The 25,118-nt window shown below is 46.0% G+C and overlaps 1 protein-coding gene across 5 annotated transcripts in view; it reads left to right on the forward strand.

Moving 5' to 3' along the window:
- Window positions 1-25,118, forward strand: part of Ablim3 (actin binding LIM protein family member 3) — a 119,253-nt gene that overhangs the window by 84,785 nt on the left and 9,350 nt on the right. For 2 of the 5 annotated variants that reach the window (XR_013103662.1, XM_034518077.2), the window contains 11 exons: window positions 6,910-6,968; window positions 9,259-9,330; window positions 11,369-11,524; window positions 13,058-13,087; window positions 13,588-13,717; window positions 14,424-14,522; window positions 16,562-16,609; window positions 19,166-19,300; window positions 19,878-19,942; window positions 22,079-22,226; window positions 24,706-24,735. Coding sequence is in view for 1 of the 5 variants with exons in the window: in XM_034518077.2 (XP_034373968.1) it covers window positions 6,910-6,968; window positions 9,259-9,330; window positions 11,369-11,524; window positions 13,058-13,087; window positions 13,588-13,717; window positions 14,424-14,522; window positions 16,562-16,609; window positions 19,166-19,300; window positions 19,878-19,942; window positions 22,079-22,226; window positions 24,706-24,735 (972 nt within the window). In the remaining 4 variants the exon portion in view is untranslated. The remainder of the gene's footprint in view (window positions 1-6,909; window positions 6,969-9,258; window positions 9,331-11,368; window positions 11,525-13,057; window positions 13,088-13,587; window positions 13,718-14,423; window positions 14,523-16,561; window positions 16,610-19,165; window positions 19,301-19,877; window positions 19,943-22,078; window positions 22,227-24,705; window positions 24,736-25,118) is intronic. The other 3 variants (XR_013103663.1, XR_013103664.1, XR_013103665.1) reach the window with 3 other exon arrangements.

Below are 25,118 nucleotides of genomic sequence, written 5' to 3' on the forward strand. Positions count from 1 at the left end.
TTAAAATAATAATGAATAATTTTTTTGCCCTGTCTCTACTTTGAACCCACATAATCCTCAAGGTCTCTTCTTCCTTCTCATGGCCTCTTCATAGCATCAATAAAGTAAGTCTCAGGAGAAATAAATAAATAATAATAATAATGGGAAATATGGATACCTATTGTTGGTATAGCCTAAGCTTTCAGATCATTTCCATCTCTGTCTACATCCCCTGGATTACTGGACCCTCAGTCCTGCTGTGTTCCTTGCCCCTTCCTGCTTGATGCTGTCCACAGTAACCGGGATTATGGTTACCAGATATTTCTCTCCCTCTACCTAACACCACTTCCTCATGCCAAGAGGGTGCAGTGGCAGCCACACCAGGCTTCTGGTCAGCAACTGCACCTGTAAAGCCAGCCATGTGTCTTTATGTCCCCTTTCACTTGCTGTGGGGAGACATGAATAAACATCTACTCACCCTAGATAAGAGAACTGGTAACAAACCAAAGTATGGATACCACAAAAGTATAACTTGGCGAACCAATGAGTTTTCTCTGGGTTACTCACAGTATCAGAGGCAACTCAAAGACAGCTCAAAGGCCACCCCAGCGTGGGTGACAACAGCTCACAAAAGCCCGCCCCAGCATGAGTAATGGCTCACAAGATTAAACCGCACAACCTACGGGCAGCTTATTGGGTTGAAGAGCGTCTTCCTGGTGACTCTGTTGGCCTGAGCCTTTTTCAGGCAGCTTGGCCTGTCTATGAGTCTTTCCACAGGCCTTACTGCTTCTATAAGCTTGAGGATGGAGAAACCTGTTAAATTTGACCAGTTTTAGGGACTTCCTGGTGCTGTTGAGGTGTTTACTTCCTGTTATTAAAGAGCTCCCCTCCAAAATGGAATGTTTTCATTATGCCCTGCAGCCCCTCAGCTGCTATGCCTGGCTCACTCAGGCCCTGCTCCTGGGAGTCAAAGAATAAGTCTCCTTCTCTAATCACATTATGAGTCTCTTCAGCTTACCCAAACTAGTTAGCCCCCAGCAGATTGAATTTTTGGATGGGAGCAAGGAGATAATATTAACAACAATAAAAATGTATACATAATGCCTACTATAACCAAATATCACTCCAATGTTCACTCAAGTGCTCCTCACGTGTGTGTGTATATGTGTGTGTGTGTGTGTGTGTGTGTGTGTGTGTGTGTGTTCATTAATCCTTACAACAAATCTACAAGGCAGGTATATCAATCCCTACTTTGCAGATGGGAATAGGGGCCACAAGAGGACTAAGTTGCTCTGGACAGTGCAGTCAGTGATGCAGTAAGCAGCAGCCTAGGATTCAAGTCTCATAGGATATCACATTAAATAATACATCAAGTGCCCGACACCAGGGGAAGACCCATGATACCCAAGTTGATGGCAGTGGTGATATTGTTATACACAGCAAAGTCACGGGAAGAGCTTGCTCAACCCTCTCAATGACAAGGGAGAGTGATGTGCCCTGTAGTCTGCAGAAGCAGTCCACTTCCTCTGGGGTTATGGGGTAGGGCATTCTTTTTTTTTCCTTGAGATTAAAAATTCACATTACATCAAATTAGCTTTCAGTCAGTCCATTCACAACGTTGTTCAACCATCATTTATGTGTATCTCTATCTCACCCCAAAAACATGTCATCCCCTTTAAGTAATTGTTGTCTGCTCTCTTGTACCTGCTATAAGCTTCTGGTATACACTAATGTGCTTTGTGTCCATAGACTTTGCTTTCTATGGTGTATGTCTGTCTTACTTAGGGTCTCTATTGCTGTGACAAAACACCATGACCAAAAAGCAAGTTGGGGAGGAAAGGGTTTATTCAGCTTATACTTCCACATTGCTGTTCATCACCAAAGGAAGTTAGGACTGGAACTCAGGACAGAAACTCAGTGAGGCAAGAGCTGATGTCAAGGCCACCAAGAGGTGCTGCTTACCGGCTTACTCCTCATGACTTGCTCAGCCTGCTTTCTTATAGAACCCAGGACCACCAGCACAGGAATAGAACCAACCACAATGGACTGAACCCTCACTCACTGAACACTAATTGAGAAAATGCCTTACAGCTGGATCACACAGAGGCATTTCCTCAAGTGATGACTAGCTTATATCAAGTTGACACAAACCCAGCCCCAACCACAACAAGGTCTGAATGTGGGTATGTGCCCACGTCTAAGAAGGCCAGAACATCTGATCCTCTGAAGCTGGAGTTACAGCTATGAGCTGCCTGGTGTGGGTTCTAGAAACCAAACTCAGGTCCTCTGAGAGAGCAGCAAATGCTCTTAACCACAGAGCCATCTCTCTGGTCCTGGATAGAGTTCTTAATGAAGCCACTCTAAGGTCATTGTTGGGTCATGTCACAGAGGCAATGCTGCTGCCACAGAGGCAGAATGCAGAGCAACCTCGCCCTGCTTATGGTCATGAGCCATCTGAAGAAGGAACCTGTTGAGGCAGAATCAGAAACTTGAAACTCAACCACCTTCACCACCAAGTGACAAGGGCTGTGTGTTAGGTACTGGGAGGATCGTGGCAACCCACGGTGTCTAAAAACATTCAGACTCAACAGTGTTTACACAGTGCTGACCCAGAACTTCCAGTCACCTTTGTATTTATAACCCTTCCCTGGACATTCTGTAAAACAACCACAGCAGATCCAGCTCTGGCATTTTAAAAGAGGCACTGGCAAATTGAATGGCAAGGCCCAACAGAGAGGTGGGTGGGATCCTTTAATCCTGTCAGCTCCAGACAATGCAGGTCTGGGCCATACTGTAACTAGTCTTGCTGGTTCTGGTGAACATCAAAGCCAACCTGAGGACTATGTTAGATTTAGGTCTGTGTCTCTAGTTAGCCGAGGACCCTCTAACCTTCACAATAGATTTCAACCACAGAGTATGGAGTCCTGGGTGACAGTCTCAGGAATAAAAGAGAATGACTTGTGGAACCAGGAGCTCAAACAAAACATGTCCCATTCTTGAATGATGTTAGATTCTGTCTTGGGCTGTTGGTTTCTCTCTCCCATAACATTCATTAACATTTTACTTGGAGTGCTGTATTGGTATTTAACCATCTGGTCCTCGTCTTTAAAACCAGTAAGTCACCTGGAGAGTTGCTGATTCTCACCCCTACCTTCAAGAAATTAGTGTCGGGCTCAGCACAGGGCCCTCAGAAGTCTGCCCAGCTTATCAGATATATGTTCCACATAGGTCACAGCTTGACCAACACCAGTCTACCAAATGCTCTCACATACACTCAGTCTACAATGGGAGCTGTCAAATGAGAGGTTAACTTGTTCTATTTGCCCAAATTCCCAAGATCAGCTTAGAAAATCCAACTGACCTAACATCAAATTTCTTGTTTCTTTTTTTTTTAAGCTTTATTATGACTGTCGTTGTTGTATTAATTTGTGAATATGTGTGTAGATGAGCCACAGTGCATTTGTAGTCAGAGGACAACTTGTGGGAGTTGGTTCTCTCCTACCATATAGGTCCTGGGGATCAGACTCAGGTCAGCAGGCTTGGTGGCAATTGCCTTTACAGGCTAAACCATCTTATTGGCCCATTGTTCTCTATTCATTCTCTCTGAATATTTATTGAGACTCTTTGGTCTCAATAGACACATAGATAAGGGATCTCTCTTCAGAGAATTTCCATTTCCTTTGGGAGTACTGGGCAGGTCAAATGTTTGTTATGTGTATATGGAAAGACCTATTAATTTTAAAACAAGATCTCCAAGGACTGGGATGGTTGTCCAAAATCCATCGGTGTTTGATTGACATGTGATGAGTCCCCTCCACAATACCGAGGCTGAGCTTTTTCCCGTCCTGTGTATATTTGAAAACGTGTAGAGGAAGGGGAATCTCATTATCAACTGAGCAAGAGCATTCAAGAAGTGAAAGTTAGTTTTCCTTCCCTGGAATGTTTGCCCTCAGTTCTCATTGCAAATCCTATAAAAGCACCTTCTCAGCATAGAAATGTACACAGCCTGTCTCAGCCTTCTATTCTACCTTTAGGGACCAATTTGGGTGTCCTCCTGTTCTGGTTACCATCTTCCTCTGGGCATCCTTCACATTATACTTGTAAAAAAAAAAAAAAAAAAAAAGAATAAGACGAACAAAGAAAGGAAGGGAGGAAGGACGGAAGGAAGGAAGGACGGACGGAAGGAAGGACGAACTAAAGGATCCACCCAGTCATTTACATGGGCCAGGATCTGTGTTGGGAATTTAAATGGGAGGAAAAAAATGGTTACCTTCTTCCCTGGGTTTCTTAGTTAGGGTTACTATTGCTATGGTGAAACACCATGACCAAAACCAACTTGGAGAGCAAAGGGTTTATTTCACTCACAGTTCCATATGACAGGTCATCATTGAAAGCAGTGAAGGCGGGAACTCAAGCAGAAGGAACCTGGAGGCAGGAACCAAAAGCTGATACAGAGGCAATGGAGGGATGCTGCTTACTGACTTATTTCACGTTCCTTGCTCAGCCTGCTCCCTAGGACCACCAACCCAAGGATAGAGCCACCCACAATGGGCTGAGCCCTTCCACGCCAATCACCAATCAAGAAAATGCCCTACAGGCTTGCCCATCATCTGATCCCATGGGAAGCATTCTCTTAATTAAAATTCTCTCTTCCCAGATGACTCCAGCCTGTGTCAAATTGACACAAAACTAGCCAGCATACTAGCTGTTTTCTTTTTGTTAGGGATCATGCTATTGATCTGGTGACCAAGGGCGTAAATGCTCAGGAGACCATAATTTCCTACAAGTCTTCATGGGAAAAAAAAACAAACAAAAACACTTTTTCTTGCCTTTATCTGAGTTTATCGATATATATATATATATATATATATATATATATATATATGTGTGTGTGTGTGTGTGTGTGTGTACATATATATATATGTGTGTGTGTGTGTGTGTGTGTGTGTGTGTGTGTGTGTGTGTATGTATTTATTTTTTTTCCTGGCAACTCCTGAATGACCTCTCCTTTTTCATTTCTAATTACATCTTCCTCCTGTGATTCTTCCTCTTATGATTCTTCCTCTCCTCTCTCAATTCCTTTATAGGCATGCTTTCTTGTATGCAGAGTATATGCAGAGTGAAGCGAATAGCCATTTGTGACTCGGTTTTAGTTCAGATCAGATATGTCGTGTCACAGGGTCAAAGCAAGAGAGACAGTTCCATCTGAACCCACACATGCTGCTCTCATTTCCCCCAGCCTGGACTTCTGCCCGCCTCACCTTTCCTTTTTGTCTTTCACTTCATTCCATGACGTCATCAGACCCCCATGTCCACCTCAAGCATTTCCTACAGTGACCTGGAACATATGTTTCCTGCCATAGCCAAAGCGGTAAACAACTCCTGGTGGACTCAGGAGCAACCCAGAGAGGAACCGGAAATGCTCCCTGTAATTTAAACTCCCCAAAGGGAAGATCACGACCCACAGCTTGCTTGATAGCAGACACACCCTGTGATCCCTGGCTCAAGCCTCAGACCCAGAGTCCCTCTACTGGGCTCTGATAACCACTGCATTTTTCCTGTTAGGCAGAAGCAAACTCCTCTTGAATAATTAAAAACATCCAAGAATACTAGCAGTTGAGTGGGGATTCTTATCCCATAAAAGACAAAGCCAGCCCTGAAATAAGAATTTTGGAAATGAAAATAACCTAAGACTATCCAGGTGTTGCCTTGATATCTACTCAGATGAAGAAATAAAGATGGGGCGGGGATCTACTAGGGGCTCCATATTTGGGGCTGATCCTCTTTCCTCTCCTTCGGGTCTTTGATCTCAACACCAAACCCCTGTGCCTTAACCAATATCGGGGTCCTAGGAGCTCCAGGCAACAACCATCATGGAAAGTATAACCTAGAAACAAAGTCAGACAAGCCAATACCATCTGCTGCTCAGGAATGGAGCCATTTGCTGGCCCCTATCCTTTTAGAGCTGGTTACCCAAGGGATGGCTCCAGAGGGATAACGCGTTCCTATTTTTTTCCCTTCTAATCCAGGACACCTGTCCCTTCTTTGGGGAATGTGTAATAGTGGAGGCTTCACAAGCATGTGACCAACCACCTGTTGTTCATGCCTTTCCAAATTGGCCTCCTGGGTTTGGAGCCAGCCAACTGGACCCCCACCCATTATAAAATGTGGGTATTAGCAACACTGGTGTACTAAATTTGAAGGGTCTGGAGTCTCTGGGGAATTATCGGGTCAAGACAATGCTCCTATACAGATTATACGCCATGACACCTTCGCCCCTTAAATGCAAATTCGTCCTAATTCTATCTGAAGTCTTAAGAGAAAAGAAAGCTGAGATAACCATGGTTTGTTTTTTCCTTTCACCCCCCACTGCCATTCATCCATTCAACAAATATTTATTGGCCACCTGCTGTGTGTCAGTCAGGGATAGTCCTCTGTTCATCTATTCGCCCTGCAAACCCATGGACTTGCACTAAAGGCAAACTCTGTGCAGATGCTGTGGGAGACAGATCCATGGGTAAAGCTCAATCCCTGCTTAGAAGGTGCTGTTAATGTACTTAGGGCGGCAAATTCGCAAGCTAATATGACTTAAGACTGTGTTGTGGAGAAACTTCAGAGAACTATGGAGCCCCAAGGAGGAAAAAGTCACCTCCAGCTGACAGGTAAGAGAGTTCACGAGAGGATGCCGTGTGAACTGTGAAGACGGAGTTAGGATTCAGACACCCTGAAAAGGAATAACAGATTGGCTTACCAGTGGTTTTCAGAGACAATGGGGAGCTAAGAAAACCAGGAGACAGAAGGGATTCTTCCCAACTGACGTGTGTGTAGGGCACACATGCTTGTCAAAGGAGAAAACTGAGGTAAGGTGGGGACTCTGGTCATTGGTAGCTTTGAGAGGTCTCAGTCTTTGTTATTTTCCTGGCTCCTTAGGTTCTGAGGTTTGGCACCCAATCTGCAAGCAGGCAGCCAGGGCAGAGAAGAAGCTCAAGGTAAGAGGCATGGTCGTCCACACCACGTTTTACCACAGGTTAGGAGAGATGTGTTTTAGTACAGAGCATACCAGCTCCCAGTGTATACATTGCTGTGTACTCTTTAATGGGAAGAGTAACTTCATGGGGGCTTGGGGTGAATTAAGATCCCATGTATGTATGAAAGAACCTTTAAGACAATAAAGGATTTTATCCATGGGAGATTTTTAAGTATGTCTAGGGAGGGTAAAATTATAACTGTACCAATGCCGGCCAAGATGGCAGCCAGTCTGAGTTATTATGCCATGGCTTTTCCCTAGCCTAAGGTCATTTGTTAATAATTGTATCGTTGTTATCATCTCAGTAGTTGACAGCTTACAGAGTGTCTTCCTAGCGCCTCTCTGGCTGGCTTCCTTTAACCTCCCGAGGCAGATGAGGCAAGAAATTGTATCTCTACCTTGCCTGTGAGAAAATCAAATCTGAAGAGAGTGATTTGACAGCAGCGATGCAGCCAGGCTGAAGCAGAGTGCTGTGTGGTCCCCAGGCACACAGCAGACCAGCTGAGGCCCTGGTACCTCGGAATTGCTGTGCTCTGACAGATGCCAGGAAGGCCTGTGAATCTGAAACCCTGGTACTAAAGGGAGGGGTTGGTCTCATCCAGGCTTATGCAGGGAGAGGTTGGTTGCAATGCCTCTTCAGGCTGCAGAGAGGCTCCTGAGATGTCCATTGGGGGGGGGAGAGAGACACGTGAGCTCACATGCCTTTGTTTGTTTATTTTTTCATTTTTTATTGGGCATTTTATATATTGACATTTCAAATGTTATCCCCTTTCCCAGTTTCCCCTCCACAAACCCTCATCCCCTCCCTCTTTCCCCTATAACATGCCTTTATATTCATCCCCCTGCTGTCGATTTGACCCCTTAAGGGTCTCTTATGTCACTTGCTAGAATCTTCTCAACTAAACATACCCATGCACAATTTCTGATTAGCTAATTAACCCTTCTCCCTAGCCACTTCATCCTTCCAATGTGAATTTGGTGAAAGAATCGGCCCTGTTGCTGTGTAATTTCCTTCTGTCCATGTGTGAATCCCCCACCCTGTTCTTCCTAAGGTCTGTAAAGCTTAAGAAGACCTAGCTGTCATTTTTCTCAGTCTCTTCTCTGGAGAATTTCCCAAATTTGAGTTCTCCTTTAAACCCCTGATGCTTCTCACAGTATCTGTGTGCCTCCTCTTCATGAGTTCCCATTCCCTTTTGTTTTTTCCTTGAAAGCAACCCCACTACTTTTCATTTAACTGAATTCATTTTAAAATAAAACTTGAGGTTCACATGTAGAACGGAGTAATGCTGGCTATAAACAAAATCAACCCAACGGTAATGGAGTAGTTATTAAAAATAAATCTTAAGAAATGCTAGCTAGTGCTGCTGACACACTCGTTAATTCAAAGAGGGAATTAAGTGCTGTTGGAACAGCTGTTGGAATGTGTTAGCACCAAATCAAAGTCCTCCTCCAGCTAATCAGGAGGCTTGAAATAAAGCACCCAACTCATCACTGTATGACGCAGTGCCATCGGATGTTCACTTTCCGAGATCCACCTCTAGTTCTCATTCATGGTTTGGTGAAAGCCATCCTTCAGTGCCACTCAGGGTGCTTTGAGATGGATGTGAGAGGACTGAGCAGTCCTGAGGCACGACCACCATTCCCTTTTGCACATCAGGAATCTGAGATCTCTAAACCCGCACGTCCTTCCTAGTGGTCCTTGAGCCAATCTTGACTGTCTCATCATCACACGCTGCCACACTCTGGGATGCACACTATTGGGGTGGGGGGTGGAGTGCTGGTAATCCATCATGGCCGACATACGGAGACAGGTGATTTAAGGTTTTCACTTAAGTTGATGTCAGTCTTCCAAGGGCTCACTGCAAAGAATCAGCCTATTGTGCAAGTAAGTGAGCTGTTTACCAAGCTACCAAGAAATGAATACTAAGCAGTTTTATTCATTTAAACTAAATATGTTATTGGCTGAGATAGCCCAAGTTGAAGTTTTAGGAACAATTTTCTATTTAAAATGCTGGCCACAGATAACTAGAAAATAAATTCATATTTTACCCAGCAGCCTGAAGTTCTGGACCTGCTGGATCTCATTCACACAGAGATATTGACTAAGGAGGCCTAGAATAGACAGGAGAGCAGTAGCCAGAATACTTTAACAATACTGCTAAAGTGCCTTCAAAGCTGCATCATGGACCTGCCTTCTCCCCACTGAGCCTGAACTTCCGATTCTAACCCCTCTGTCTTCATCTTTCCCACAGCATAGACGGACATCTGAAACTTCCATCTCACCCCCTGGATCCAGCATTGGGTCACCCAACCGAGTCATCTGTGTATGTATTGCTTCTTAACACTGGCGGGGCTTTGCTCAGCCCTGACCAAGCACCTGAAATGTGTTTAAGGTCATTTGACCCATGCCCACCTTATTCTGGCTGGCATACCAGATCTTGAGGATACAGAAGGGCATGGGGGAGGGCCTGGACCTTGTTCTTTAGTAAACCAAGAGCCACAGGGACAGTTTAGAGTTCAAGGAGCATGAGAAAGTGTAGTGATGAACGAAACCTTCCTGCATTCTAAAATCAACTCCAGCCGCCTCCTTTCCAATTCCTTAACTGAGACAAGACAACAGCTCCAGGGTCTGAACTGAGACCAGCTGAGACAACAGTGAGGGGGTCAGAGTGGCTGGGAGAGGTGGGATAGTGTTGGTATATAAGGAGTGGTAAGGGATAAAGAGGCAGGAAGGAGAAGATGCAACTAAAAACGAGTTACAAAGCTAAAGGAGACCTTTCTAAACATGCAGGAAGGCTAGAAACAAAGCAGACCCTTACATCTGTCTAGGCTTCCAACTTCAGAGCCATCCACGCACAGGCAGAAGAGATGAGAGTTAAGCTAGATGCCCTCAGGGGTCCCAGGTTACATAATGTATGCATTCATTCAGTGTATACTGAGATTCCTCTCTGGGGTAAATACTGTATTCTGTGTTGGGGAGACGGTGGCAGACAGATCTAGTACCCTCATAACACTGGACATCTCATGGTTAATCAGCTGTTAACTATGGCAAGTAGCAGAAGGAAAAGTCACCACACACCTTTACAATACTACCAAGGAAGGAAGAAGCTTGACCATCCAGAGCCAGCTGAGAAAGGGCATCCCAGAGGAAGAACTCCTGAATAACAGAAGGGATGGAAGCCAAGGGAGGCGGGTGGCAGATCTAGGGAGCAATGAGAGAAGCAGCATGTCTGACCACAGGCAAAGGAGCCAAGTCCAAGAATGTGGGGGTGTCGGACAACGAAGAACCCAGCCCCGAGGAGAAGACTCCGTGCATAGTCCTCAAATCTGCCAGGCCCAGGCGGGCTTTGACACCATGGCGAGATCATTCAGACTCACATCCAGTTTCTTCTTTGACCCTGGGTAGCACCCATCAATGGCACTATTTCCTGTCCTCTCTTCCCCTGGACAAGTGAAATAGGAGTAATTGCTGGAACTTCAATATCGGTCAATACTGCCATGGAGCTGTATCAGAAAACAAGTTACTTTTTCTTTTTTTTTTTTTTTTTTTTTTTTTTTTTTTGGTTTTTCGAGACAGGGTTTCTCTGTATAGCCCTGGCTGTCTTGGAACTCACTCTGTAGACCAGGCTGGCCTCAAACTCAGAAATCTGCCTGCCTCTGCCTCCCAAGTGCTGGGATTAAAGGCATGTGCCACCACTGCCTGGCTACTTTTTTTTTTTTTAATGGGCCTGAGATTAACTTTGTGCCAGGTGCCTGTTGAGCCAGTAAGCTACTGAGCTACATCCCCAGAACAAGACAAGTTACTGTCATCACAGGCTGTTCTCATTACAGATTCCCATCCAGAACATGAGAGAAAATAGGCCCCTCCCTGGCTTGCAGAACGGCACCAGTTACAGGGAAATCACTGAGCTTCGTCTGGGGACCCATACCATAAGAAAGTTATTGGCAAGCATAAGCTAGTCCCCAGAAGGGAGTTATCAGGGTGGCTGCAACTAGGGATACTGTCCTGTTGTGGGGTTGGCAGCAGTCAGCATCCAGGAATGGAGTTCAGAGTGCCGTCTGGGACACCAGTTAAGGTGTCTGTTTCCACGTCTAGAAGATAATATCAATTCTTCCTTCAGAGAGCTATGGTGGCCTTTGGAGGAGACCATTCTGGTAAAGCCTGGAGCCTCACAATGTTGTTCAATAGATGGCCTCTGGGAGCATGGTTATTCTGACATCTACCGCTCTTCCCTTCGTGGCTAATAGTTGTTCTTAGTAGAAACTGGAGAAGCTTGAGCCCCTTGCTTCTGTTCCTTCTCTCTTTCCCCCTTTTCCCTCTTATCTTTCTTCTTCTCTCCTGTCCATTTCCCTCTTCCCCAGGCTAAAGTGGATAATGAGATCCTTAATTACAAAGACCTGGCAGCTCTCCCCAAGGTTAAGTCCATCTACGAGGTGCAACGCCCCGACCTCATTTCCTACGAACCTCATTCCAGATACACCTCCGACGAGATGCTGGAGAGATGCGGTTATGGAGAGGTATCGAGTCTTGCCCTCTCTGGGACTCTTGAAAGAGACAAGGTCCTACCAGAGTCCCCAGACAACTTCATTATAGACAGCCTGTCCACCACAGTATCGGCCCCTAGTCCTGTCTAACCTGGAATTTATAGCCAAGTTTAAAAAACCAAGAACTTTCATCCAAAAATCTGGCTTTAGCTAAAGCATTAAAAGTGTATGTCCATTTTCTAGAGGTAAGTGGCAGGATGCCCTGTGGACAGGACTAGGCTCTCCATCCTTCCCAGTCCTCACCACACTTACTGAGCCAGCCCACAAGCTGAGAGCCTAGAACTATGCATTACTCAAGCTGCTGCTTTTCTTACAGTAGAGAAATCTTGCTGGTACTCAAGCCCATGTCTCTGATACCATACCAGGTTCAAAAGGCAACCAAATTCCTAACCCCTGGTTAGGCATGTTCTCTCCATATTAAACCTTACTTAAAACCTCCTGCTCAGAACAGGACACACCTTTGTGAAAATACAGCATTGGGTGGACTTAAAAACTATTCAATGGCTACTAGAAAAAGTGAGGGTTCTCTGGAGAAAGCAGGATAGCTATCACAGAATAGTTCCTGACCAGTCATGTTCAAGAGATTTCTCACCCATACTAGGCCCTAGAACTATAACAATGGATCTTGGCCTGGGGAACAGGCCTCCAGATAACTGTTTCAACTCCACCACTCATTGGCTTGTATTCTTGGGCAGCAACAACACTACCAACAGGGGTTCTGTTCCATCTGGTCAAAGAGTCCACTTCTGAGAGTCTCTGAGTTCTAGCTTCTAAAATGGGCCTGGAAAAGAGGATCAAGTATTTGTAGACTCCAATTCTGAATCTCGAGACCAGAGCCCTTGGGTCAGGCCAAGTCCCAGATGGTTTGGGTTCACTCACAGAGAGTCAGTCATTCAGAAATGTAAATTAGCTGTTGGCATGTAAATGTTAGATTTCACGTAAGAATCTACATTTCTTACTTGTCTTAGACATTAAGAGTCTGGTCAGTGTTGGGTGCGTGTTCCAGCAGGACCCTGGTCACAGCTGAAGTCAGCAGCCTGGCTGAGCAGGCCGAGTCCACAGCTTGATCTGCTCCTCACCATGCCAGCCTTCCAATTTACAGCAGTGCTCCTTGCTTAGCCATAAATTTGGATACTGTTCCCCTGGGCTTTGTCTTCATGAACCACAAAGGAGGTGTGAGCCAGGAGAGAGACAGGGGAGGGCTGAGAAAGTAGCTCTGAGCTCACAAGACTAGCTATTTCCTGAGAACCCTAGCCTGGCCCTGAGCCCTCATATTAGAAAGCGGAGTCATGGTCACAGTGTTTCCTACCACTTTCCAAAGGTCCTGATATTCTAGAATTTGAAATGAAATGTTGTCTGGATAGGGTCCCCTCCAGATGAGCAGCTGCAGGCCCTCTCCTGACCATCATTTAACCATCTTACAATGTAACCATGTTCTCTCCCTTCTCTTGCCTCTCTCTCCCTTTGCTCCCTCCATGGCTGCCTTCAAATTCTTCACTTCTAAAGTCACTGGGAACATTATCTCCTTACTCCCAGGTAATTAATCTGATATGTATCTGAATATATATATATATATATATATATATATATATATGCATACACATACATATATACACATATACATATATACACACACACACACACACATATATATATATATATATACATACACACACACACAGTGGTGTTCAGGCTCCCTGGTCACAACTCCCCTGCACCACAGGACCTGATCCCAACCCAAAATGTTTTTCCCAACCAAGCAATGGCATGAAGGATGGAAATGGATGGAAAGAACCCCAGACTCGTGTGTGCCTCTCGAATCCCTAATCGGAATCAAGGAACTGCCTGTGTGGGTTCTAGCCAGGGCCTGTGAGTGGCGAATGAGGCCTAAGAATTCGCTCCCATCCTCCTCAGGTTGTGTGTGTGTGACTCAAGCCCAAATCCCTAGAATTTCAGACTCCACAGCACCTGACTGCAAACACACAAACAAAATCTTATACCATGGGTCTTGTTCATAGTCCTGCCTCCTCCCCCAGGACATCTATGAGAACCTGGATCTCCGGCAAAGACGGGCCTCCAGCCCTGGATACATCGATTCTCCCACCTACAGTCGGCAAGGCATGTCTCCCACCTTCTCCCGCTCACCTCATCATTACTACCGCTCAGGTAAGGCAAGGGAAGCCCCAAAGAGAGGAGCCAGGATAATGTGGTCACTTAGTATCCGTGGGCTACAAGGACAATAGACACTTTCCAAAGCCTATGGCCACTCAGGTGACTAGTGGGCCTGACTGAATCCCTATGATGGGTATGTGACACTAAGAAGAACAAGAATGTGGGTTGAGAACTTCCAGGAGAGGACGTGTCAGGCAGCCCAGGGACCCTGGTTAGAGGAAGAGTCCTCTCTCGTCCTTCAGCCTGTGCATACACAGGAAGAAACATATAGCATCATGGCTGGAGTCGGGTCTTTACCTGAGGGCACCAGCCCCACTCAGCCAGTTAAAGTATGTATAAGTCACCCTGCAGTAAGGGGAGGAGCAAGTGTTTAACTAGAGAAAGGGGAAACAGAGGGAGGAACCTAAGCAGGGTGGGGTGGGAGGATAAGCAAGTAGATATCGTCTTGGCAGAATCAGACTTGGGGGGGGGGGGTGTCAAATGAGGTGAAAGGTCAAGCTTGTTTCAGCTGACATGGTGCATGAAAACACAAGCTGCTTCCACTCTGGAGCTGAGCACACTGGGGCACCCAGCCCAGCCCGGCCCACCCCTGCTGCCAACGCCACCACCACCTTGCTGCTTCCTCCAGTGCTCCCAGTGTCTAATGCCTGTTTTCTCTATGCTTCTGTTCTCTCTGGGGATCACTGCCTGCATGCTCCAGGGCCTGAGAGCGGCCGGAGCTCTCCATTCCATAGCCAGTTAGATGTGAGGTCCTCCACTCCAACCTCTTACCAGGCTCCCAAGCATTTTCACATCCCAGGTAGGCGCTGCCAGCCCACCATTCCCGGCATGAGTGCATGCTCCATGGGGGGTGACAGATGCCTGAGCCACTTGCTTGATGCTACACAGGCATTGAAGAGAAGTCTGCTCCTGGGGGAACCTTCCTAACCAATCACCCACACCTTCCAGCCCCAACATATCTATGGGCTTTGGTCTACTTTCTCCATACAACCAATCTTGATCATGACCATCAGGAAGGGCTACGGAAGAAAGGGCTCAAGGACTCACATGAAATGCCCAAGTATTGGCCCTTTATATCACTGATGGACAGAGTAAAGGCAAGCTGGTGAAGGGTGCTTGCCTTGGATATTTTGGCTTGAACCCTGACCTCACTGTTTGTAAGCTGATGATCTGGGGCCTATCTCTTGTCTTCTCTGGGTAGGCAGGTAGTATCCTGGACCCTGAGACTGCAGTTGGGCTTGCACCAGCCCAGATCTCACCTTTATAATGAGCATAGTTAAATGTGTGCAGAGCGCCATCCACCCAGTTAGTTCAGCTGTTAGTGTGATACTCGAGATGGATGTGTAGATAGCGGTGATGAATGAATAATAATAAAAAAAAAACTGTAGAAATGAAAGGGTAGTAGAAGGTGATAATAGCTACTATAAACAGAAAAGGCAAAAAGCCAGAGCGCTGTGGAGGAATGGCTAAAGGGAGGTTGTGTTGGTGAGGTGGACAGGAAAAGACTCTTGGAGGAGGGGGGCACCAAAGTTAGTGCTGTGATGGCCCCACAGCCAAGCGCTGGGAGCAGCAGAAAGAAAGTCAGCGGACCTAGCAGAGGTGAGAGGAAGGCAGAGGATGCAATGGCCCGGTAGGAAATCCCACCATGGTTGTTCACGTTTGCTTTCTATTGCTGTCATAATAAATAAATAAATAAATAAATAAATAAATAAATAAATAAAAGACCAAAAGCAAGTAGCAAGAGAAAAGGCTTTGCTTCACTTACAGGTTATATAGTCAGTCATTGGGGAAAACCAAGACAGGAATGCAAGGCAGAAACCTAGAGGCAGGAACTGAAGCAGAGACTGTGGAGGAGTGCTGCTTACTAGCCTGCTCTCATTGCTTACCTAGCTTACTTTATTTATATATGCATGCATACATGCATACATACATACATGCATACATACATACATGCATACATACATGCATGCATGCATTCATACATACATACATTCATACATGCATACATACATGCATGCATGCATTCATACATACATACATTCATACATGCATTCATACATACATACATGCATACATGCATTCATACATACATACATGCATGCATGCATTCATACATACATACGTACATACCACAGTACCACTTGCCCAGTAATTGCACTGCCTACAATGGACTAGGTCCTCCAACATCAATCATTAATCAAGAAAAGGCCCCCACATGGAGTCAGTGTCTCAACTGAGGATTCCTCTTCCCAGAGAATGCTGTCTTCCATCAAGTTGACAAAAAAAAAAAAAACAAACCAAAAAAAAACAAACCACCAGTAACCAACATTATGGGGTCTTCTCAGACCCAGGTCTAGACCGTTTTCCAGCTGTGCAACCCCCACTCACTTGCCCCCTTGATTGTTGATCCTATTCTTTCCATTCCCTGCACTGGTCCCAAAGGCCCCTTGAGGGGCCCAGCATGTCTCTGAGGGAGGCTAATGTAGGCAAGGCTGAAACCCTGCAGCTTCCAGAGGACTTTTGCATGGAGTGAGTCAAGGCAGAAGCGGTGAAACACTTTTGGCACCAGGCCTGCTTAGCATGCCCTCGCATGCCCACCATTTAGTCCACCTCCCCTTCCCTGGTACCATTTGTATGCATCTGGCCTCTTCCCTGCTTTACCTGGAACCTGTCAGGGTGCGAGCAAAGGAAGAGACTAGGAAGCCTGGCAGGGGGAAGATGGTAGCCCCTTGGAAAAAGTTGCTGACTGGCTCTCTCTTCTCAGATCAACTGACCAAGTGCTGTCTCCTCCCCTGTTTCTCTCTCTCCTCCCCACTGTCCCTTCCTGGTCTCTGGCAGCTGGAGAAAGTAACATCTACCGAAAACCCCCGATCTACAAACGGCATGGTATGGTCAGAGGCAGAGAGAGCTTGGCCAAACAAGGAGGGGGGGTGATACTAACAATACAGATGGTTTCCAGGAACGAGACGGTGCAAGGCCACACCATCGTCTTTCTTGCTACCCTTTCCCCCAAGCACTCAGGGTGACTTTGGGTGTTGATGTCATTTCAAAAGAGAAAAAAAAAAATTATTCACGTCCCCGAAATCCTTTTCTACCACCTCCCCAACCTTGGCTGCTCTTGGCTGCTCTAGATACCATGATCAGAGCAATCCTGGGAAATGCCTGAACTCCTATGAGAACTGCACTCAGAATGTTGGTTATTCAGGCTGCTCGATAGGATTGTGTGAGATGCATAGATCCCTGTACTGCATCCGTGGCCTCTGCTTTAAGGTTTTTCTCCTGCTTTTCTGAGTGCAGATGGAAGCTCATAGATGAGAAAAAAAAGCAGGAAACTATTTTCTCCTTTTGCATTGAGTTTCCCTGGTGCTGGAGATCAAACCTGGGGGCCTTGTGCATGCTAGATAAACACCTTCCTTTTCTGGCCCCTCATTAATTCATTTATTTGGGTTTTTTTTTTTTTAATGGTCTATGGAATGTCAGTTCCTTAGAAACTAATTTTAAAAGGGCAGATTCACTGGCTTCCTCCATGACCCAGACCCCTTAAAATTAGAAATGCTGAGTTCACAGCTTAGAAATCTCTTGGCTGCTTTACCCATGATTTCTACCTACACTCTAGTACCAAAGTCATCCATGCTGGGACCTCCTGCTCCTTAATACAAAGCGCTTATTAAGCCCCAGGCAAATAAGCATACTTTTCCCTTCCATGAGGCAGACAGCAGCTGCTACCCTGGCTGCCTTCAGTTGCTCACTGTTCTGGTTAGGAAAACACATGCTTGGATTCGAGCTTGGAGATGTTAGAAGTAACCCTGTACTGTGGACCCAGCTAATCAGATAGTGGAGCAGGCGGGACAAGTATAAAAACTGGCTCTGGGCACTGAAGACCTGAATATTTTTTTAGGGTTGGGGGTGCAACAGCTCTTGCTAAGAGAGGCAATCGAATCTCTGTGAGTTCAAGGCTAGCCTGGTCTACAGAACAAGCTCCAGGGCAGCCAAGGCTACACAGAGAAAGAAGAAAGAGAAGATGGGGGGGGGGTGGGAACCTTGCCTTAAACTCACTGTACAGTCCCAGGTTGGCCTTGAACTCCTGGTTGTTCTCTATAAGCCTCTCTCAACTGTTGGGATTACAGATCTGCACCACCATGCCAGCTAAGATCCCGCATTTAAACAGACGTCTTCAGTTTTCAGAGCCGGTGGAGCCGGGGACCTACAGTGAGCTGTAAGCCCGTTGTATTTGTGCAGGTGGCCAGGAAAAAAGCTACTGCCCCTCACAAAGATAGTTTGCCTTTACAAACAGAAAAGATTCTCACGTTTCTTAGGACTCAGTAGGTTTTCTGAGAAGGTTCCAGGAGATAGCACCAAAGCAGGCTCAGGGGGAGCCCAGGATGCAGTCTGGTGGCAGCATCATAGGAAGAGGCAAAATGTCGTCAGCCAAGAGAAATCATGCAGGGCTCAAGTCAAGGGAGCAAGGGAGCGATGCACAGCCCTGGGCTGAATGAAAGCCCGCTGATGCCAGGACCCGCTGTTCTGGTCCTTGGAACAGATCTTGTCCCTAACAGCCTCCCTGTAACTCCCCCTCAGAGGGGTTGACAAGCCATGCTGACTTCTCCCTGCTGTCTGCCCTGTCAGCCTGTCACCTGTCTATGTCCCCTGTAAAGTCACTGTCCTATAAACATGTTTGTCTGCAGCAGTAAGTATTTTGGTCACCTGTGTTGTAGGATTACTTCAGGTGGGGGCACGAAGCCAGGTAGAACCTGAGCTAACACACAATCCTAATACTTAACCATGAGGTAACCGAGGCAGGAAAGGCCAGGATTTGCTCGGGACTGAGCTCAAATCGAGAGGCAGAGCTGAGACCAGAGCTCCCTGTTCCTCACTCCCTGTTCAGGGCCTCTTCCTTCAAGACACCCAGCCTCCTCAAATAGGACATGGAGACAGCTGACCTAACTCAGCAAGCACCTTGGCGCTGTTTAACAATTCCTTCCTCAATGTGGTTCAAAGCCATGACAAAGCAGGCTTCAAAGATGTCAGGAAGGAAAGGGCTAGATTCATTCAGAAACTTCAGGGGGTTTGTTTTGTTTTGTTTTGTTTTGTTTTGTTTTGTTTTGTTTGAGGATATTGTTTTAATATATACCATTACATTCCATAGATTGTGCTGGAAGAAGCCCAAGTCTAGTTAATCCGATTAACAAACCAACTGGGTGGTCTTAATCAAGCCCTTTCCCTTCTCTTCCCTCAAATGTAAAATGGGGGGGTGGGGGGAGGTTCACCCCGGGCTTCTCCAGCTCCTCCGTCACTCCCCAGGCTCTCCCACCAGAGACCTCTAACCTTAAGTAGCCTTGCCTCCCAGAACTGGAACATGACAGAGGCAGACAGTACATGTTCAGCATGTTCCAAGCTGAGACACTCTGTCTTCTTAAAGTGCTGTCCTTGGGTCCTTCGCAGGTGATTTGTCCACAGCAACCAAGAGCAAAACAAGTGAAGACATCAGCCAGGCCTCCAAGTACAGTCCAGCCTACTCGCCAGACCCCTACTATGCTTCAGAGTCCGAGTATTGGACCTACCACGGGTCCCCCAAAGGTAGTATCACCATAGGGCCAAAGGGCAGAGCCCTACCATCCGTATCAGTGACAGTCACCTACTCCTCCACACAATCATTTCATTGAGAATGCTGGGAGAAGATATAACTGAGATTCTTGCTGCTTCCACAGCAGGTGTCAGATGCCAGCCCCAGATCCTAGGGATATAGTGGGGAGCAAAAATGCCAGGTTCCTGCTCTTGGGAAGGAGACCTAGGGTCTAAAGATGGAAGGTATAAATCCTCTAGATACCATGACACCCCAACACACAGCCCAGGCTGTTTCTTTCTTTCATGAAGAGGAGTTTCCACCAATATCTACTTTGATTCAACACTGGACTTCACTAATGGAATCTCCTTTCTAAACAAAGCTTTACAGAAGCTCAGGGGGGACTTCATTACCGTCTAAGAAACTCCAGTTCAGAGAAAGAGTATGACACAGAAGCAACCATAAGCAAATGAGACGCTGCAACAGCAGCAGTGAGGAGCCCACCAGAAACTGGGGGATGGAGGGAGGGAGCCAGAGGGCTGAGCAGAAAGCACAAACTGGCTGGAGTTAATCTCCCCTGTCCTTTGACAGTGCCCCGAGCCAGAAGGTTCTCGTCGGGAGGAGAGGAAGAGGATTTCGACCGCAGTATGCACAAGGTGAGCCAACAACATCATGGAATAAAATACCTGGGTTCTTCTTTTCATCTGTAAGTGACAGAAGCCAAATTCAAACTCACCCTAGAAGAAATGCATAGTTGGTTGTACCTAACTGAAGAATCTGATAGCATGATTTGCTTCAGTTATGACTACACTCCAGCTGCTTAAGAAGAAAGTACTCTTAGACAGATCAAAAATCTCCCTCGATGTGTGGTGTTTGCCTCTGCGTTGGCTTCATGTTCAAAATGGTTGTTTGTGTGTGGGGGAAGCATATGCCAGTATCCTTCACGGCTAGTGGGAATGCAAAGTGGCCTAGCCACTGTAGAAAACAGATTAACAGTTTGTCAAAAAGTTAAACATAAAATCACTATAGGATCCATGCAGCAATCCTACTTAGATAGATAGGTGGATGGATGGATAGATAGGTAGATAGATAGATAGATAGATAGATAGATAGATAGATAGATAGATATGAAAACAAGCATCCAAGCAAATATATGTTCATATCAGTGTTTATCACAATAGCCCAAGGTGGGGAACCCAAATATCCACTAGTTTCCAAACAGATGCACACAGTGTGGTATAGCCATACAGTCTACTATTAATTACCTGTAATTATTAACTGTATTACTATTAATACCGTTTACTATTAATTAAAGGAAAAGGGAGGATGAAAGAAAATTCTCAGCTGCCAAAGTTTATCATGATGACCTGAGTTCAGATCCCCGGCACTCATGTAAAAACCTTGCATAGCAGTGCACATTTATAGCCCCAGTGCTGGTGACAGAGGGGACAGAAACAGTGGGCTCCTGGAGTTCTCTGGCCATCCAGTCGAGCTGAATCAGTACATTTCAGTGAAAGACCCTGTCTCAAGAAATAAAATTAAGTAAGGTAGAAAATGACTGAGGAAGCATATTAGTCAGGGTTTTACTGCTGTGAACAGACACCATGACCAAGGCAACTCTTATAAATACAACATTTAATTGGGCCTGGCTTACAGGTTCAGAGGTTCAGTCCATTATCATTAAGGCAGGAGCACGGCAGCATCCAGGCAGGCATGGTGCAGGAGGAGCTCAGAGTTCTACATCTTCATCTGAAGGCTGCTAGCAAAATACTGGCTTCCAGGCAGCTCAGATGAGGGTCTCATAGCCCACACCCACAGTGACACACCTACCAACAAGGCCACACCTCCAAGTAGTGCCACTCCATGGGCCAAGCATATACAAATCATCATAGGAAGAAACCCAATGTTGGCTTCTGACCTCTACACATGCACGTGTGCATGCACATACACAGGCACTTGTGTGCGCACGTATGTGAACATGTATACACATACACAAATGAAGTGCCAGTAAACCCCTCCAGATGAGTGAGCCTTGAAAGCATAAGAGAAAGCCTAAAAGCCCACATACATTTGTTTGAATGATATGGAGGTGGATTTTACACAGCATTATAGATTTGCTAAATATCATTGATATTGTTCACACTGGGTTCAAACAGCTACAGTCTGAAAAATATGTTGTTAAAAAATTATGTCTGTGCTGCTTCTCTTATCATCACTCCCCCAACAAGAAAGCATAAGAACTGTCGCATGGTGTCTCCCTTGTGCTAGTAAGTTCATGAGAGGTGACCCGAGTTTCAGCATGCAGGAAGAGACGCTTAGGCTATATGCAAATACCACACCACCACTATCTATAAGAGATAGCCTAAGTGTATGAGGATCTTCATAGCCCTGAAGTTGGGGAGAGTTCCTAAAACAGTAGCCCTGTAGCTACTGAGTGATGGCTGGGCTTCAGAATCATTCATTTTCAGATTATATGACTTTTCATTTCAAGTAAAATAGGGAGATGGGTGCCCATCATTGAACTAGTGACTATAGGCAGGACAATATGATCCTGTCACTAGTTAGACCTTTTGGGGAACCCACCTCCAGAGCTTCACCCGACCCTCAGGACTACTTGGGAAACAGAGATGGACTTACAGAGGAAAACATAACCATTGCAGAGAGAGAGAGAGAGAGAGAGAGAGAGAGCGAGCTTGGGAAGGGTCAGCAGAGTCTCCTATCAGGTCCCATGACTCGGTCATGCCTGATCCCGCCCCATTGCCTCCTCCTGACTTCATGCCCCTCACCTACAGCTCCAGAGTGGAATTGGCCGGCTGATTTTGAAGGAAGAGATGAAGGCACGGTCAAGCTCCTATGCAGATCCTTGGACCCCTCCACGGAGCTCCACCAGCAGTCGGGAGGCCCTGCATACCTCCGGCTATGAGATGTCCTTCAATGGATGTAAGCACTGTTCTGTTCTGGGTCTCTTGGCTGCTGGCTTTGTGCCAGACCCCTATGAGGCACAGAAGCCCAAGATCACTGAATTCATAGTAATGGATCTCTCTATTGGGCCTCTTGCTAGAATTGTGTTGGAACACAGCCAACACCCAGATTCGATCCTTTGAGCTAATGAAGGGATCAGAAGAGGCTGGCCCTGAAGGTAGCCCCAGGCGCTCTCACTTTCTTGACTCTCTGGTCATCCTTCTGGGTCTCTCCTGGGTGTGGACCACAGACTGGGACACCAAATGAAACTATGTTCTACTAAGTAGTCACACCACCTCTTGGGAGAAGTCTGAAGCCATGACTTGTAATTGAGTTAATTATATATAAAAAACTGACATATGAATGACTTAAAAATACAGGGCCCCTTTTCTGAGGTGCTGAGTCTCCCATCACTTAGAAGTAAACAAGTAGAGACTTTGTTTCAAGCACCCCAACTTGAAACTCTCACAGAGCTCCTTACTGTTCCTGGAGAGGCACACCTGCTCCATCTCCTTCCTTCTCTCACCTCAATGGAGTCCGGTCCTGCTAGGAAGTTGTATCTCCAGACACTGCTTTCTGGGAGAGAGAAGGCATCGTTGGTTATAGTTCTATGCTCCAGACCTTTGCAGGTATCACTATTGGTCCTTACAATCTACATAGTGCAGAAAAGTTATCATCACTCATTTCACAGATGAGAGAAGTAACATTAAGCCACTTGCCCATGGCCAGAAAGCCAGTAAGTGACTAAGCTAGGGTCAGAACTAAGTTGGAGGGAACCTAAGGCCATGAACTTGCTCCTCTTCACCTTGCTAACCCTTGATTTGGGTGAGACTGAAGATGGAGAGGGGTGGTGATAAGGTCAGTGTTGTGTATGGGTTAAGGACTGTGCTAAATATCTTTCTTTAAGATTTAGCCTGCTCACACATAGGCACACACACAAACACACACACACACAAACACACACACACACACAGAGAGAGAGAGAGAGAGAGAGAGAGAGAGAGAGAGAGAGAGAGAGAGACATGAGGGCAAGTGATCAAGAGCAATGCAAGAGCAGAGGCATTGGATCTCTTGGATCTCAAATTACTTATGAGGACCCCATTGTGGGTGCTGTGAACTGAACTTGGGTCCTCTGCAATAGCAGTACATACTTTTAACCACTGAGCCATCTTTCCCTCCACTGTGCTAAGTATCTTACTGTATTGTGTCATGCTGTCTTAGTTATGGTAACTATTGCTGAAACACCATGACCAAAGGCAAGTTGGGGAGAAAGGTGTTTATTTGGCTTACACTTCTATATCATAATCCATCACTGAAGGAAGTCAGAACAGGCACTCGGGCAGGGGAGGAGCCTGGAGGCAAGAGCTGATGCAAACACCATGGAGAGGTGCTGCTTAATGGCTTTCTGTCCATGGCTTTCTTATAGACCCAGAACCACCAACCCAGGGATGACACCACTCACAGGGAGTTGGACCCTCCCCTATCAATCACTAATAAGAAAATGCCTTAGAGCAGTGGTTCTCAACCTTCCTAATGCTTCAACCCTTTAATACAGTTCCTCGTGTTATGGTGACCCCAACCATCAAATTATTTTTGTTAATACTTTATAACTGTAATTTTGCAACTGTTATGATTTGTGATGTAAATATCTGATGTGTAGGATATCTGATTATGCAACCCCTGTGAAAGGGTTGTTCTACTTCCCCGAAGGGATCTCAACCCACAGGTTGAGAAACACTGCCCGATAGGTTTGCCTATGGCCCATTCTTATGGAGGCATTTTCTCAATTGAGGTTACCCTCCTCTCAGATGACTCTAGCTGGTGTCACACTGACATCAAACTAGCCTTCACACTTGTATTCTTCACAATATCTCTACAACAGAGACACTGTTACTCCTATTTCACAAAAGATAAAACTGCAAGGTGATTAAGCAATTTATCTGACCTTAGACTATACTAGGACAGAGAGGCTGGATGTACTGATGAGTTTCCCTGTCTAACCACTTGGGGCGCTGTTTTCCATCTCTGACCCTGGGTCTCTTCAGGTCACCAAGACTGCCAAATACACCTGTTGACTAGGGATGTAACTAAGCGTAAAGGGATATGCCTAGCGTCCCTAGGATGTGTGAGGCCCTGTCCTCTATCTCCAGCACAATACATAAATACATATATAAAAGTCATACATACATACATAAGTATGCCAGCTATATCTATCTATGCAACAGATATCCCAAAGCATGTGTTCCCTGCCAGGAACTAAGAACAGGGAGGGAGAGGGAAAGCAGTATTTATATTTGACAGTAAGAAACTGACTAATTGGAAATGACACTGATTGAGGCCCCACCTTCCCATCAGCCAGAGTCTTTCAGCTTGAGTCCATGTTTATTTGTAAGCAATAAATGTTTCTACCATGCCAGTTTGTACCCATGAGCATTGATCTGAATTTTCTCTCTTGCAGCCCCTCGTTCACACTACCTGGCTGACAGTGGTATGTTTCTCCTGCCCAACCACAAACCCCTGTGTCTTGTAAGGACAGAGCCAAGGCAGTCGCAGCTCTCCATGGCTTGATTGACAGAGTCCTAGCATAAGCTAGCCGGCCCACCAGACAGTCCACTGTTAGATCGTGGGTCTCCACTTGAGGTTCTCCCAAAGAGAAGGAAAGAGCACACGTCTCTTATACCCACCTGGGAGCCTGGTGGGTATAAGCTCAACTCCAATTCCAAGGCCTGTGGCCAAAACGCGGCCACCTATCCTAAGAGGACAGATACGTATAAGTCAATGCCAGAGTGTATAAGTAGGTACTTCTAGTGGGCCTAGAATTCTGCTGGAACAGAGTTCCCCAAGACAGTCTGGAAAACTTCAGGAGAACTT

The sequence above is a fragment of the Arvicanthis niloticus genome, chromosome 14 (genome assembly GCF_011762505.2).
Source record: "Arvicanthis niloticus isolate mArvNil1 chromosome 14, mArvNil1.pat.X, whole genome shotgun sequence".
In the NCBI taxonomy this organism is placed as follows: Eukaryota; Metazoa; Chordata; class Mammalia; order Rodentia; family Muridae; genus Arvicanthis; species Arvicanthis niloticus.